We start from the raw sequence: 17,537 nt of genomic DNA on the forward strand, positions 1-17,537 counted from the left end.
GCTGTCCTTTAACGCAAAAAAAGCTGTCCTTTAATGTCGGTATGATGCGTAACACCGACCTTCAGCCGGGAGAGCGGTGTTCATGTCCCGTTAGATTATAAAGCCAAACCCTGTTCTTTTTCCTAAACCTAACCCCATTTTTGTTGCCTAAACCCAAACACGTGCATTAGTTGTTGTTGGTAGTTGTAGCAAAAAACCCCCATCAATTTCCACTGTTGTACCGACGTAGTGCGTTTATTTTGAAAGAGACTGTAGGTAAACGTAAAATTTCCAGTAAAAAAGAAAGTGTATTTTGAAAGAAGACAATGAATTTAACAGACTAAACTTGACACGGCGTCCCAGAATGTCAACAGCCAACGCACCCAGGGTACCTTGCACGTCGTATCTGGACGTGGAAAGTTCATGACCAAAAGGTTGATATGTGACGAGGTTAGAGTGAGAATGTGTTGTCATATATGCATGGTCAGTATGTATAAAGATTATGCATAAGAACAGCATTGGTGTTAAACAAACAAACAAACAAACAAACAGGTAAATAAAATCAAAGGTACAAGAGGGGTATGAGAGTAAGGCTACAGAGTTGGGAGTTGCGAAAGAAGAAAAATGTACGATGAGAACGGGGAAAACCTACAGCTCATTAATTTCTACTGTTAAATTACAGTTAGATTTATAATATTAGTTTTTCTCTGCTGAGTGGGCCTTAAAAATTGTGAATGCAACTATCTATTTTTTACTTAAAAAAAATAGATCTTAATCATTATCAATTTGCTATGGTGCCTCTTGTGAATCTGAAATAAAGTTTGAAGATTACTATTCAGATGTGTCAACTGTCATAATAACTTTAAAAAAAGAAGTTTAAACTGTTAATTTCTTCACAATTTCTTTTACAATTGTGACATACTGTTGACCATGAGATGTGATTATCACATGCAGGGCTGTTTAACATTAAGAAATGTGCTGTTAATGGAATGATACTTGACATTTAATGTATGTTGTAAAATGTGATCGAAGATGGTGCTAAGACAAAATGCACTCTATGAGAAAAAAACATATAAAGATGGTGAATTTGGGCTTTAGGATGTAGAAACACTTGGGTAGCTAGATAATTTTTTATAGCAGCTTTTAAAGTACATTCAACCAAATAGCTGTCTACACCACAAAATAAACATAACAATATTATTGATTTTCCTACGTTAATTAATTTATTATTACAGAGACGAATCTTGAAAGTTGACTCTTCACAAATCTGATTGATTATATTGAAGAATTCTCAGATTGTTGACGTAAAGTGTTAATGATCAAACTAACTTATAGCAGCTTAAAATCTTTTATTTTAAGACAAAAAGGTAAGACGTAATTTATCTGAATATATTTTGAGAATATTCTACAGTATTACAATGTTTTTGTTGATTTTTTACCACTGATAAATGCTTTATATTCAGTGTGTTATTTTATGTTCATCGCTGTATTTGTCACTATGCTGATGACACCATGATTTATATTTAGGAATAAATATCCCACAAATGCCCACAAAACTTTAACTGAGCAACACATTCAGAAATCACTGTTTGAGGATTTAAAAGAGAGCTGTGTGTTTTGTTGGTAGAGTTCTCATGTGTTCATATTCCAGATGGTGAGTTTATAAATGACGACGTAAAGAAGCAGAAGCATTAACAGTTGAGGGGAGATGACAACGGGAGTGTCGAGCTGAGAGAGACAGAAGGAAGAGGGGAGGAGGGGAAAGAATAATGAGGGAAGGGATGGATAGAAACACTGTGTGGATTGTTCTTATGTATGTATGTGCGTGCTTGGTCGTCCCATTCACAACTAATGCAGTCACACTCATGCCAAAAGGGGATTCATACTTTTTTAAGCTAAATGTCTCAAAATACGAACATCTGAATGTTTAAATGAATAACACGACCTTCTCTTTACATCACTCATGTACTGCTACTTGGTTTGGTTTGGTGTAAAGAGTACAGAACACCATTTTGTAGCATGTTAAGTTCTTTCACTGAGCTAATTAAGTACCAAAAGGAATGTAAGGTATGTTTAAGAACATGAACAGGAACTTGATTTGTCAAATTAACAAACTGAAAGATGACACTACAGAGATGATAGGCGTCATCTACTTTAGCTACTTGGTTCTCAACTTAGCTTCCTCGCTATTTTCTTTCCCGTCTGAAGTTTCTTCTTCAGCTTGACGTGTTAAGCCCAGTTCAGACCAAAGATTCGCAATGAGACAAAACGTTGCAGAAAAAAGTTGCAGCGGTGTGAACTGGTTAGTCTGAGCTTGACTCAAGCTGGCTGACGGTGTCACCTGCAACTCAGCTGGTCAAATCGCTGGCGGCTGGTTTTAAAACATAAAGCTCGGCACCTGTTTCTACAGCCAGTCAGCTTGTAGTGGAGTCTACTGGTCAAGTCAGGTGGCAGGTGCTCCATCCCACCCGAGCCCTCTGTTTCCATCCTCCGGTGAGTTGCTGATCTCACTATCATTATCCTAATTCATATTATAAGAAGCTACAAATTATATCCAGCCACAAAATAAACCTGAAAAGCTGCAAATCAGTTGCATTGGTGTGAACCGGCAGGTTTTTAGAATGTTGCAGAACGGCGCATTGCAAGTAGTTGCCTGTTTTAACTTGTCTCATTGAGAATCTCTGGTCTGAACCGGGCTTCATGACGCGGAAACACAATTAAATTGGAAAGGCCTGTGTATTCACCTGGATCGTCTTTTTCAGTGCTGACTTCTTATACAATATGTTCCAGACTGTATCAACCATTTTAACAGAATGTTGTAGCACCAAATCAAAACACAAATTGCTTTGCAACTTGGCAAATATAAAAGCAGCAGCTTGTCATCAAAGGGGATTTTGAACAAATGTCCTCCAATGAAAATACAGAATAAAACCATCTCTGTCACCACAGCTGAGTGTTGATAATAATGCTTTTAGAGTGTTTTATCTGCCACTAGATGTTGCTACAAAGACTCTGGCTGTATTGAACTGAATGGGAAAACTTCCAACTTCTTTACCAAAATACAGTTAAGAAACGTTTCTCCTGGAAAGTACGACTCAGTAGTTTATTTAACTTATCATCTATGTCCTGGTGGTGATTTTTAAAAATATTGTCCCATTAATGAGGTACTACGAGTTAACAAAGAAGGTCTGCCTGCTTACTGCCTTCTCCACCCACTTCAGCTCCATTAATCTGGACTAAATTTAGGTGTTTCTTGCTCTAGTACAAAACATCTCCAGACTCTAAACTCAAAACTTGTATCTGCAGAAAGCTTCAAGTCAAGTCATGATGCAGACACTATGTAAATGTTTTTCTATAGTTTGACTTCTTCTCTTACTTCTATGATGAATACTCTCACAGGGCCAGCAGGGATCATTATCTGCTTCTTCTGTAAAACTCACTTACATAAAACATTTAAGTAGTACTGAAAAGGAGGATCCAGGTGGACATGGAGGCCTTTTAATGCAACCTGTGGTTACATTAATAAATCTGTACAGCTAAAGGTGCAACACATTGTGTTTTAAGAATCAAACTGTCATGAAATTACTGATGGTGAGACTGATTGGTCTTCTCACACTAGTGGTACTGTTGGTGTTGGAATGTCTCCAAATCAAGACTACATTTTCCACCAGTCCCATTGCTTCCCACTGTTCCTCTTACTAAAGAGGTTATTAGATTTGAAGGCCTCTCAAAGATGAAGATCTCATTTCGTTAGAAGTAACTATACTATTATGTCAAAACAAAGATAAAATTACGCATGTGACAGATTTAAACTTAATACACTTATAAAATAAGAAATGATTAATCAGTGAGGAGGAGAGGCAAACAATAAATGCTGAAGACAAGTAATAAATACAGGAATGTTAATGTGTGGATCCCAAAGTGTGTGAGGAGGAGGAGGGATACAACACATTTGGTTAGCAACAAAGTCTTGGGTATTTCTGTATGACGTCAATGTTAATGTGTGCGTGTGTAAGTGTGGGTATGTGTGTGTGTGTGTGTCAGGGTGCAGCGGTGGTCCTGCGGCTCTGCAGGGTGCTGCTGTATTGCTGGTAGGCAGGAGAGCGGTAACTAACCCTGGGAGACTCCTGATCGGACGGCAGCCCGTTCTGAGACACTGGCTCACCCTCCCTGCAGACACACAAAGTACACAAAGAGTAAGACGCACTCTGGATGGATTTCACACGTTTATAAAAAGCTGTAACTGACGACTGCTTTCATTTTTGACTGATCCATCGTTTGTTCTTCTGCCAAACGCTGACAACATGATTCTCCCACACCTGCAGCAAAATACTATGTAGTGCAAAATTTAGTGGACAGTTCAAGACCATATCATCTGGCCTGAGAAGGTGATGAACTTTGCATGAACTTGGCATCCATTTCCTTTTTCTTTAGGGCGTGTTTTTGTTTTCACTTTCACCAAAATATTAAAAATCAGCAGAATGAAAGGTCTTCAAATATACAGAAACTTGCATCTTAGAGAAATGAAACTCCTGACACACAGGCAAATTTTGTCTAAAAGAGACGCAGTAAATCACCTCATCACTATTTTTTTGGTTCAATTTCCCAGTAATATAAAACTGAGAAACAAAGTGTAGAGATCACACACAAGTTCTCACCTGTGCTGAGCTGCAGCATCACCAGGCTGAGCCTCAGTGGGCGGAGGTTGTCTCTTCTTCTCTTCTTCCTCTTGCAGTCTTCTCACTTCCAATAACTCCATCTGGAAACACAAACACAATGAGCCTCATGCAAAAACCCACTCATGTGAACAGATTTGTTCAAAGCAGCATTCACCAACCTTTTTTTATTATTTTTTTTCTGAGGCACAAACAAAATTCAGGCACTGTCCAATTATTTTTCCTTAGTCTGGACAAATTTAGATCTTAAATGATACAAAAATTAATATTGCTATTTCCAGTTTTTATCATATCATGATATAAATCACAACTCTTTTGACTGTGTAACCTTATGTTCATCTTTAAACTCCAATGACATGTTATTGAAAACTATACTATTAATATTTTCTAATTGTTTCAGGTCCTCTAATAAGACACTGCTGAACTTGAATTGTTTTTGGCTGCTGATGTCGTTCAGCTGGACTTCAACATCTGTGGTGTGACATTATATTTTTCACTCTTTGGTATCACATTTATAAGTGGAACTGTACAGGCGGCCTTAACGCCAAAAAATACTGGCGCTGAACGCCTCACATAAAAAAATACCCTATTATTACCCCTATTGTTTTCAATGTACATCCCCACTCCAGGGGCAAAGTTTATGCTGTGAATCTGACTTGAAACACTCACATGAGCAAACCTCACAGAGTAATGTCAGGGAGTTTTAATGTAAGAATAAGAAAATGCTCCAGCATGAGGCCCATTGTCAGTGTCTCTTTTTTTCTCTTTTTAAATCTATATCATGGCTCCTGAGTGTGCTCGTGTGTCTCACCGTGGTCAGCCTCTCCAGAGCGGCAAAGCGTTCCTCCCAGGTGGCGGCCGACTTCTCGAAGGCCTCATGGCGTTTGATGAGTTTCTCCACCTCGTCCACGCTCTGGCCGATCTCCCTGCTGGACAGATATGGATCCTGACCCAGCAGCCACGCCTCGGCCACACCTGCGTCCCGGGAGAACTGGTGCACCTCCAGAACTGAAGACACAAAGTCCAGGTTAAACCAGATTCATTCAGCTAATCCAGCTCTTTACTTTCAAACAGATGCCCTGACTACATGACCTCACCCAGTCTCAGCCACTCCCATCTGTCCTCCCACTTGTCAATCATGTCTTTCCTCTTGTCCGTCAACTGTAACAACTTTTCTTTAATCTGAGGAGAGAAAACATTTAAGAGAAGATTTAAAGGTGAAAAAATTAGCAGATTTTAAATGTATTCATGAGCTCAGGAGACAGACAGACATCCCAAAATCAATCTAAACCCTTTAATTTACATGGTAATTTTTAAAGGAAACCGATAGGAAAATTAATCCAAATCAATCGGACTAACTTCTGACCAAATGCAGCCAATTGATATTGAACATAAAGTGCAGCTTTGTTTAGCACAAAGGATGTGGATTATAAATGTGTTTGAGTGTAGGCGTCTCCACCTCCTCTGAAGCGTAGTGCTTCCTGGCCAGCAGGGCTTTGCCCAGCTCGATGCAGGCTGTGAAGCTGTCGTTGCGGGCGTCGATCTCTGCCTTGATGCCCTGGTGGTTGTTCATCAGCAGCTCCACTGACGACACGTCCCTGAAAACCAGCAAGAAGACACACAAACAAACCACATCAACAATAAGAGGAAACCCTTCATCCTCAGCTTTTTTAACATTTTTTAACATCTGTCATTTATTACTGTTGATAATTTAATTATTTTATGATGATATGAAGCAGTCAGACAAGACAGCGGGGCTAAACAATCCTCCAAACCTGTTAAAAAATACACCAAATTATTGTAAAGTTGAAAAGAAAAAGGTTCTGGATTTAGATCTGCATCCAAACACAGAAAATAATAATCAGGGGATACACCTTTTCTATTATCTGTTATATACAGTCTGTTGTTTGAGTGCAGCTCAGAGGCACAGACATCAGCTGGGCACTGAGGGAAGTTGCTAAAATTGGCTGGAAACACTTAAAACTCCTCTATTTGTTGTTTCCTTCAGCTGAAGTGTAATATGAGCGAAGGAAATCTGATCTAGTCTGATTAAAATGTCTTCAAAACTCTTCAGACACAGTCAAAATGCCACCTAAGGTTTTTGAACACCAACATATCAAGGTGCAATAAGCATATTTTGACTGCGCTTTGTTTTTTTTAATTAATTTTTCCAAATTACATAATCATATTCATGTAGGCTTTTGCTGTAGATGTGTTGGAGAGAAGTCTGTGACTCACATGGATCAACGTCAACAATAATTTCCATCAGAAATGAAGTGGGAGTGAAAAAGTGAAACACTGGAGATTAAAAGAGGAAAGTGTGTGTGTGTGTGTGTGCATATCTGTGTGAGTGATCCGTTCTTCATGTAAGCAGCTTAACAACACATCAGAACACTAAACACCGACTCCTCGGAGATAAGTCACTTGTCCTTACCTGGGCTTCTCCTGAGCATCGATCAGACGGATGACGTCCTCCATCCAAAGCATCAGGTCGCGCACCATGCTGAAGAAGCGGAACTTGTCTCCGGTGTCGACGAGCTTCGCCCGGCGGCCCTCCGCCGCCTCCAGCAGGTTCTTCCAGGCCTCAAGGACCTGAAGGAGGGGGCGAGATGACAAACAGCAGAGTTCAGAACCAGAGAGACCAGAGGCTGGAGTCCTCTAATACGTGATCACTGTTTTAACCTGATAATAAAAGGATTTATTTTTATTGACTTAGTTGAATTTTTGATCTTTGGCCCATGGAGGGTCATCTGAGAGTTATGTGTTTCAAAGAAGAGGTTCACTCTAATCATCAGAGTCCGCCTGAGGGGCAGTAATAACAAAATACTTCACGATGAATGGGTAATCATCATCTAAACTTTAAACAAATGGTTACTACTATAGATCTGGTGCAATCAGTCGCAGTTTGCACGAGTCCAGCCTCAGTCAGGGAGCTTTTTTGGAGCATATCAGCCCAGGGAGATAAATAAATGGCATACAAGCAAATAAAAAGCAATGCATTCCTATGTGCAGATTGCAGAGGCAAAAGCACCCACCATGTCGGGGGAGGACAACATGACAACATATCTCTCCTTTCGTTATTTGATGTGTGAGGTCAGTGAAGGTAATGTTGCACATCAGTGAGCAGGCGTACAGATAGATATTTTGTTTCATCCATTAACATTTTCTTATTACATCACGTTATAAATCGAAATCACTATATGGGATTAAAACTGCTGTGAAAGAGGATTTTATCCTCATTGCTAACCCCCGCCTTCACGTTGTCAGTGGATTATGCTCACTTGTGTCTCCACCTGCTCACTCAGACCTCCAAAATCTGCCGGCACCACGTGAATTTAATTTATTACTGAGATTTAACAAGTCGCTAAAATGGTACAGTAACTGACAGGGTGTGACATGTTCCAGGATTATTTGCCTACAAATTAAATCATATGCACCCATCAGCCACTTTATTAGGTACACCTTACTTGTAATAGGTTGGACCTCCTTTTTCCTTCAACCACGTCATGTTCAAAGTCACTTAAATCACCTTGCTGCCCCAATCTGATACTCGGTTTAAACTTCAGCAGGTTGTCTTGACCATGTCTACATTCCTAACTGCATTATGTTGCTGCCACGTGATTGGCTGATCAGCTATTTACGTTATCAAGCAGCTGAACAGGTGTACCTAATAAAGTGGCCGGTGAGTGTGTGTCTCTTTTACCCAGTAGATGCCCTTTTAACAGATTTGGTGCCGCAGGACTTCAGTTCAGTGTGAGTCAGCTAATCAGACATCAAAGAGACTGTCTGCTTGATAAATCTAGCTAAATAAGCAACACTGGGTTCAGTGTCTTGGAGGGAATTGTACCACCAGTCCTATGAATAATGGCCGACCCCGCAGCTGAAGCAGCTTCTTGTCCAGTATGTGCAGATCCACTCAGTTATGTTCTCAGTCAACGTGAACAGCGAGCTTATTACCCAGTATTTATATTAATCTGTTAGCACGCTAATGCTAGTATCTAGTAGTTAAATGAAGATGACGACCAGACAGTGGTGATTATTCACAGACACTATGGTTTGCCAGCTACAAGCTATTTTCTTACACTCAGTCAGATGGCTCAGTGATCAGTTCCCACTCAGGAACTAAAAGTTAACCATGTCTGACCAGTTCTTTTGACAACAAAGACAACAAAAAATTCTCTCTTTGCAGCCACTATTGCTCCAATATGGCCGCCACAGGGTGCATCATAAAGCTGAATCTCTCTAAAGAATCAACACTGGATGTGAATTATTATTCAGCATTTAGAGTTTTAGGTAAAGTGCTGCATATGACATCAGCTGTGGCCCTGTGAAATATTGTGAAGCAGCTAAAGCTAACTTCCAGCACTCAGCGCTGAAAGCCAACAAGATGTTTCAGCATCGTCATGCAACAGTGGCTTAATTCCTCATTACTTGTGATTTTTGTAATCTAATTAACACTGACACTATGTTTCTTTAAACTTTTAAATTATGTGCAGACATTTGCAGCTGAAACGCATCCTTAACCACAAGCCAGTGTCCAACTGTCAGTGAATTTCACCCGAATTTGTCTCCTTTCATTTCACAGATAAGCAACAGTAAACTGTGAAGACAATAATGACTCCACAAAAATAGCATTTTAAGTCTTGTGTGTGATTTATCCTGGCTTCATATGAGCAGAGGAAATCTCCACTAATCGCTAGGCTAATTTATACAATGTAAAATGCCATAAGCTTGTGCTAATAACGTTAGCATGTTGTATTTGTTTGGAAAACATGTTTAGTATAAGACAGTTGTTTTGTCAGTGAGCCTTGTGAGTTGTAATGGAGCCGAATTTTGTACCATTACCTTTGTTAAATGTTGCTGTTGACCCTAGTTTTATATGAGTTGAGGAAAAGTCTGGTAGCTGCTAGGCTAATTTACAACATTAGCATGTTGTATTTATGGGGAAAATGTGTCCAGATAAAGACAAGTGTTTGTCTGTGAATGCTGCGAGTTATAGTGAAGCTGATTTGTGTACTTGTGTTTGAAATTGTTTCTATTAAGCCATGTTTAATGTGTGTTTAATGTGTGTTTTGAATCAACTAAACTTAACAGCACTTCACAAAAACCTCCACCGCCAACTAGTGTTTTGGAGGCGTAACTGCAGAGTGACACAGACACCACTGCACAAGTATAAATGCTCACAACAGTGTAGTCTCTACATAGAGCTGATGCAGAAGTATAATCCTGCTTCAGTCTGTCTTGTTTCAGCTGCAAATGTCTTCAGACTGAACGTCCACATTTATTTGCACATAAACCTCACCAGACTGTAAAACAGTAGATTAGCACAGAATCTTTTCACTTAACTCTCAGTAACATTTTCATCCACAGACCCATCTGACACTGAGACACTTAACATTGTTGATGGACACGTTGCTGCAGAGAACTGCAAGCGATATTTTGCAAGCGACTACAATTAAGCAAATGAGAACAAAAACATCTGATTGCACACCTGCGTGCAGCCATGGAATATCAGAAATGCATCTAGATTGATTTGAGAGAAGCTCGACACTAAAGGGCCCACATTTTTCAGGTTTAATTTTCACTGACTGACCAGACCCAAACCGTGTTTGCAAATGACCAGTAGCATTTGTTTATCCTCCTCAGAGGCCCAGGTGGGTGGAGTTTACTGTGTATTAGCAGCAATGCAGCAACAGGTAAGATGTGAATCAGAAAAAAGTCTGAGTTTGTATTTAGATTGTTTTGACTTCTGTGCAAAATTCCACCCACACAGCGCTCCAAGAGGACATAAAACAAACCCTACAAGTATTTGCAAATCACCAGGTCTGTGACTAAGACTAGGCGAGAGCTAGACTGCATGAACAGCACTAAAATGTCTCTAAAATTAATCAACATTTTAGTGGAAGTATTAAAAGAAAGTCTAAAACTGCAGCCAAAATGAACACTGATGCAAAGCCAATGTTTTTGGTAAACGGAGTCTCACCTCTCCCTTTCTCTTCTGGGTGGACAGGGAGGATATGCAGGGAAATGGACATACAGGGAATGGTCAAAACACAACGCCATAAAAAACACTCAGTGCGTATCATTATCAACACTCTGTGTCCGTCAGGAGACAAGAAGCTTCGGCACGTCATGGTGGTACTGGAGTGAAGTTCCACTTTTTTAGATTTTAGGTTATTGTTCAGAAACATTTTCTAAAAAATGTTTGTCTGAGATGTTGACTTTATGATGAGTTTGCAGAATCAGGAAAAAACAGCTATTCTGTTATGCAAAACAGCATTTACTGAGATGGATGAAGACACTTGTAGAAGACATGGTCGTAAACAAATATGTATGGAATAAAAACAGGTGTTTGGTTTGGGAACATCAGAGTTCATCGAGTCAGTAACTGCTACAACTCAAAAGTCAAAAACAGGTTGAGCTTGCTGCCCCTTTTTATTGTTGCCAGGCAAGACCCCATCACCTCCTTGCCCTAACCTTCCCGTGTAATCAATCTAACCTTTATTTTTATTTTACTTTATTTTAGTTATTTCACAGGAATCAGTATCTAGTTCCTGATATGTTGAGGCAGAGGGTACCTGCTGTAGTTCTGGTTGAGGCTGAGAGGCTGTCAGTAAATAGTTTGTTGGTCACAGGGAAACAGAGATCTGTGTGGGTACATGAGACCCTAAAAAAGAGGGTGGATCATGGGGAGTACCACCTGTTGGTCCAGGAGCTTCGCATCCATGATGACTGAACTTATATGCTTCCACGCCTGCTGTTGTCTATTGAAACTGTGCTAACTGCAGTTTGTAAAGTCATATAGCTCTGGGTATCCAACAACTGCTACCACCAGTTTTTTCTCCATTCTCTACCAACTGTAAACTTGTTGTCATGACCACCACAGAAGGCCCACCTCTCATATCATCCGATTGAACAATGGGGAAAAAGCAGAGATGATGTGGTGCGCTTTTCCGCTCTTAGTTGATGGGGTTTTTTTTTTTCACTTGAGGAGTTCAGAGCACTCTGGCAAAAATGCAAGATGCGTAGCAACGCAACAAAAAGTGAGCAAAAAGCTTCATTCTCATTAAAAAAAGATTTTTAAAAAAGCTGCCTCCAGCTGCTAAAATGCTTTCTGTGTGATCGGGGCCTTATACTACTGTGTCAGGGGAAGGGCTGTTTATTGGCAAGAATCTGGCAACACAATGCTAATCACATATTCTTTGGGTAAACAATTTAAAAAAAAACACAGAATTGGAATTAATTAAAAATCAACACAGTGTTTTTATGAATCGATATCCTGATACTCTCGTGAATCGATATTGTCTTACACCCCTAGTTTAGGGGCTACACTAAAGCCTATAGTGGCTACTGCATTGGCTCTGAGGATGTTCACCTCCTCAAACATGTAAGTACATGTCAGGCCCTCCAAGAGCTTACAGTATCAAAATAATGCAAATCCTTTCCAGTGCTGGAAAATGTGGTAAACGATGCTTAAACAAACACTTTAAAACATTGGCAGGAAAGGTCAAAGATAAAACATATTCAAACTGGCTCAACAGTTTTACAACCTTATTCTTAGCAATTTACTGAATATACTTTATTCTATTTAAACCTTGAAGATTCAGAGAGAAATCGCCTTTCAGCTGAACGGATCTATAAAAAAAACTGGGTTTCCTTCTGGGCATAAGTGAAGTTCATAGGAACACTACTGTTCCCTCTGTGTGAAGAACAATTAGCGAGAAAACTCTATCATGGTGTTTCCTGCATTTTGACCATGCCCTGTAAGGTTTTATTATGTGTTTATAATCTACAGCTTGTTGTATGATTATTATTAAAATCACTTTGGATGATTTGAAGAACAGCACGTCACGTTTTAGCATCTTTTGTCAGCCTTGCACAAGCATATTAAATATCGTATCTAAGATTCTCCTCTCTGGGAAACAGACTCTAACTGACCACCTATAAATGATTTATTTTCCAAACAGCTCCTTTCGGGGGCAGAGGAACAGTGCAAAGTTAGTGCAGCAGCAGTGCAGCATGCATGAGGAACAGAGCCTTTTACAGTGACTTCATTCACATCAGTGCAATGTTCAGTTCACTTTCAGTTCAATCACTGAAAGAAGGAGGTTTTCCACCATGTTCATGTGTAAGAAACAGACTGAAATATAGTTTTTCCATCTCTGGTATACTGAGACTCAGATTTATTTAGAGTTCAAAGTAAACTGAGCCAAGTCCTGATGTGCTTTCTGTTTCACTGCTTCCTAACTCACCTCTCCTTCTCTCTTCTGGATGTCGTCAGCTTTATCTCCAGCGTAAGCAGACTGCAGACGAACTGCGTCCTCCTGAAGCTGCCGCACCTGGAAACAAAAGAGAGGCTTGGTTGAAAAGACACTGAATCACGTGTTAGCTCCGATGTCACAAGCTGGAAAGCCCATGCTGAGAACGTCCCAAAAAGTGGGACTTTCGGGTCACGTTTTCACATCATCCTGCCTAAAACAATGTCACTTTTTTATGTTGTGTTTTTACTGAGATTGTCCTAAACCAGGGGAAACACAAACCTCTTCTAGTGAGGTGCTGGCTCAAAAATATGTCTTTAATTGAGAGTTTTCTCCCGTGATGCTCTAGATCAGGGGTCAGCAAACTCAGGAACACATGCCACTGTTGGCATGTGGTAGCTTAACCAATCACACACTAGTAATAATGTGCAGGAGAGTTTTTTTGGAGATGTAAAAGTGCCCTCTCATGCACATGCCAAATTTTCGTCTTTCGCAGCCATCGTTATCACAGCCGCATGCACTCCACTCCTCAAAGATCCACTCTGCTGCTGATTGGCTAGTACTAATCTTAAGTGCTATATCGTTTTGCCTCTCATCCAAGAGGCTTCTTCAGTTCTGAACTGAACAGGGGCCACGAGGGCACTGAACTTCTGACCCAAAGTACACAGGAATACTTCACTTGTTACAGTGCAGCTTGCTTCCTTGTTTCAATCCTTGTATGAAAAGCTGGATGTGTTTCACGTACCTGTGTTCCCAGTGCCTGGATGTCGTGTTCAAAGGTGGTGTGCATCCTCTGCAGGGTCTCCACTGTGTTCTGGTCGCGGCCCAGCTCCTCCGGGAGCTTCTTGTGTTTGTCCAGGATGCGGTTGAGGATCTCCTTGGCGTCGTGGTAGAATTTGTGGAGTTCATAGGAGGCGGCGAGGATCTGCGTCCGGGTGTCGATGAGCTCCAGCAGGTCGGCCCAGGCCTCGTTCAGACCGTCCTTCCACTCTGCAATGGTGGCGGCGTCGCTGTGGCCGGTGTTGATCAGCTCGTCCGCCTGCCGGTTGACAGCGTCCACGCGCTCTTGGCCGATGTTCCCGGTGTCACGGGCGAATTCTCTGAAGCGCTCCTGCAGCATCTGAAGGATGAAAGTTAGGATTAAAACCAAGAAACAAACAACATTAGCTAGCTCAGTGGTGCTAGGTGAGCTAGCAGTAGATGCTCACTTCCTTTTGCACGGTGATACAGTTGGTGGGTGTAGTGCAGTAGAAAGAAAATACTTCCTACATGATGCTGCTCAAAACAAGGTCTGTGGATTATCTTGAGTAACCGGGTCATGATTTCTAGAATCAAAATCACAAATTTTAAATGATACTGAAATACATTATGTAACTAAATGGAACATTTTACAGAGGAGAAAGTAACTTGTCTCTACTCTCTGATAAATAAACTGTCCTAAAAACAACTTACAGTTTTCAACACTGATTAGGGTTATGAGAATGTAATGAAACATGTGTTGTACTAACGGTGACATGCTCGTAGTCCTGTCCCAGCTCGTGAGATCCGGCCACCACCTCCCTCTCTGCGATCCACTGCTCCAGGTCATCCACCTCCCGGTTCAGCTGGAAGAGACGGAATCGCTCGTCCAGTTTCCCCCGACGCTCCTCTGACAAGTCCTTGAGCCCGGCGTACAGCTTGTCCACCTGAGACTGACGCATGCCGATACGCTCACTGCATGATGATGAGGAGGAGGAGGAGGAGAGAAAATTAGGATTCGTTGTTTATTTCCGTCTTTGTTCTCCCTCCCTGCAGTCTTCCTTTGTTCCTTCTTGTTTCCTTCCTTCCCTATCCACTCATACTTTGGTTTCCTTTCATTCATATACACCTCCTTCTCTTCGCCCTTTCATTTCTTATCCCCTCACTTTAGCCTTATTTTCTTTACTTTGCTTCACTCCTCATTTCCCCCCTCTCTTCGTTACATGTAACCCTTGACCTCTGACCTGATATTCCCCCCGCCCTCCCTCCTCACCTGTCGGGGTGTTCGGCGGCCACCAGGCCCCGGCTGGTGCTGGAGAGCTGGTGGACGGTGTCGGCGTAATCCTCCACCGCCTGCTCCAGGATCTGGTGCTTCTTCAGCATGGCCACCGAACTCTGCTCGTCCTGAGAGACACACACACACACAGAGTTTCTCTTGTTATTCTGTTGTCACGTTGAATTCAACAGAGGAAGAAAGAATCGCCGCAGAGAAAACACTGAGGAGGAAGGGAAGTGGAAAGAAAAAGTAAAAGGAGAAAAATGAGAGCTGGAGAGAGTTAGAAAAATAAAAAGCAGAGATGGAGAAACAAGATAAGACGAAGAGAGAAATTTTTCAGTTAGGAGCTTCAGTGCTCGTACTAAAAAGAGTTAGTCTGGAGCCATGAAACTCAACGACTAATTTACCAACTTAACCGATTAGTTCAAACCTCAGCAGAGAGCTGATTCACAGACTGTCATTTGTTAAATACTACAATGAAAGGTTTGACCTTTAAAAACTGAAAGAGGTAATCCCTACGGTACATGCATGTAACATCATGAATACAAAAACCTCTCAGATCAAATTCAATATGACTAAAACCATCACCTGTACTCAGAGTGAGAACCTTTCCTGTCAGTTATCAATCAGAGTATTTCTTAGAAGCATACTGACCGGCAGAAACAGCCTGACACCAACACCGACTGACCAAACTAACAGAAACCCACAAACTGAGGAACTGGCAGGTGGACTAAAACTAAAGCAGAGAAACAGGAAGTCCCTGAGCCCCAGAGCACAGAAACCATCCTGAATACAACACTGTGGTGTGTGTGATGAATAATACTTTTAATTTGTGAGACTCTGTTTGACCCGAAGCTCATCAGCTTTAATCAGCTAACGAGACTTCATTACGGTCCTGTGAGTGAGGCTGTGACATTCATTAACACTCATCTAATGAATGAGATGGAGAATCAACTTTTCTGTTCTCAGATCTTTTTCATTCGTGAGGAAAAAATAATAAGTTTGTCCTGAAGGTGGCGCTAAAGGAAAAGTCACGTTGTTACAGTAAATATAGAGGGTTTATCCTCTGTACGGTGGCTGTTTGAGGACATTTAAGACGAAAGACTGGCTAAAGTCAGTTAACCGTACATTACAATTATTATCTTAAGCACATTAAATGTAAGAAGGAATGAAAAATATCATCCGGGATTTTAATAAATATGATGAAATGATGCAAAGTCAACACATCAACAGTTTATACATGTACAGCTGAATCAATTAGCGGGTTGACAGTAATGAACTGGCAACTATTTTGTTAGTTGTTTAAGCTATTTTTCATGCAAGAACATTTTAGTTTCATTCAGCCACAGACTGTATATAAAGATGCACTACGCGCCTCCACTTCCTCCCACTGTACAAAAATGAAGCCAAAACACCCTGGATGTGGGCAGTAATGATCAGGAAGTGGAGCCACAGTATCGAGGTCCACCCATACACCCACCAGACTCAATTGTGAGTACACTGATTGACACACAGCTGTCAATCATGACGCCACACCCCCTTTTTATAGCATCAAATGACTAATTAAGACCAAACTTATCAGATAAATGGACACTAGAACACACATCAGGGTGATAACAACTACATAAAATGATGGAGGCGGCACACTGGTTAGCATTGTCGCCTCACAGCAAGAGGGTTCCTGGTTTGGATCCAGGGTTGGGGGGCCTTTCTGTGCAGAGCTGCATGTTCTACCAGTGTCAGCGTGGGTCCCTATCAGGATGAAGGAGTGAATGAAAGTTAAGCTCATGTCCAAGCTGCTAACATGGAGGGGGTGGGGTTTATGACCATACTGCAGCCAGTGATCAAGATGTTTTGGCTTCACTTTGGGGAGCTGTCACGTCGTCCATCTTCATACCGTCTATGGCTCCAGCTTCTCAAATGTGAAGATTTGCTGCTTTTTGCTTTTAATTATTTAAATGTATTTTTAATTATTTTGAGGATTTTCTGCAGTGAGTACTTTTACTTCTAAAACTTTCCTTAAACTAATTTATTTTTATTTTATTTTATTAAACAATAGAGCTAAAGGCTAACTTCCTCCCCCACTGCAAGGCTATTCAATAGAAGGCTGAGACACGGGGTCAAACATGGGGGGATTGCACATGCGCAGTGTAACTTGAGCTGCGATTCTGGAGGGTGATTCTGGATAAGTGCCGACCAGATGTTACTGTGCATGTGCAATCCCCCCATGTTTGACCCCGTGTCTCAGCCTTCTCTTGAATAGCCTTGCCCCACTGCTGTTTCCCCTCCTCATGCTAACCCCTGACCCCTGACCCCTGCTCTCACCTTGGCCTTCTCCTCTGACATCATGTAGAGCTCCTGTTCGCTCATCCAGGCCTCAGCCTCGGCGGCGTCGAAGTAGTACTGCTGGGCCTTGTGGGCCTCGTTGAGGCGGGTGTGACGCTTCTCCGTCTCCTTCTTGATCTGATCCCATAGCGACTGGAGCTCGGCGAGGCGCTGGCGAATAAACTCGGCCGTCGGGCTGTCTTTCCTCAGGACGTGCTGGCTGCGTTCGAAGATGTCGTCGTAGCGCGGCTGATGACCCTGGATCTCCTTCTGCAGGGTCTGTGA

General features: G+C 41.5%; 1 protein-coding gene across 4 annotated transcripts in view; it reads right to left on the reverse strand.

Annotated features, from left to right (window-relative positions):
• LOC117248237 (spectrin beta chain, non-erythrocytic 1) overlaps positions 1-17,537 on the reverse strand; it is a 175,853-nt gene that overhangs the window by 6,792 nt on the left and 151,524 nt on the right. For 2 of the 4 annotated variants that reach the window (XM_033613132.2, XM_033613130.2), the window contains 12 exons: positions 17,253-17,531; positions 14,925-15,055; positions 14,422-14,626; positions 13,659-14,033; positions 12,908-12,994; positions 10,639-10,653; positions 7,090-7,247; positions 6,115-6,253; positions 5,753-5,837; positions 5,467-5,663; positions 4,638-4,738; positions 4,095-4,149 (listed from right to left, as the gene is read on the reverse strand). In XM_033613132.2, coding sequence (XP_033469023.1) covers positions 4,095-4,149; positions 4,638-4,738; positions 5,467-5,663; positions 5,753-5,837; positions 6,115-6,253; positions 7,090-7,247; positions 10,639-10,653; positions 12,908-12,994; positions 13,659-14,033; positions 14,422-14,626; positions 14,925-15,055; positions 17,253-17,531 — 1,827 coding nt within the window. The remainder of the gene's footprint in view (positions 1-4,094; positions 4,150-4,637; positions 4,739-5,466; positions 5,664-5,752; positions 5,838-6,114; positions 6,254-7,089; positions 7,248-10,638; positions 10,654-12,907; positions 12,995-13,658; positions 14,034-14,421; positions 14,627-14,924; positions 15,056-17,252; positions 17,532-17,537) is intronic. The other 2 variants (XM_078161009.1, XM_033613131.2) reach the window with 1 other exon arrangement.

This window comes from Epinephelus lanceolatus, chromosome 17 (genome assembly GCF_041903045.1).
Source record: "Epinephelus lanceolatus isolate andai-2023 chromosome 17, ASM4190304v1, whole genome shotgun sequence".
Taxonomy (NCBI): domain Eukaryota; kingdom Metazoa; phylum Chordata; class Actinopteri; order Perciformes; family Serranidae; genus Epinephelus; species Epinephelus lanceolatus.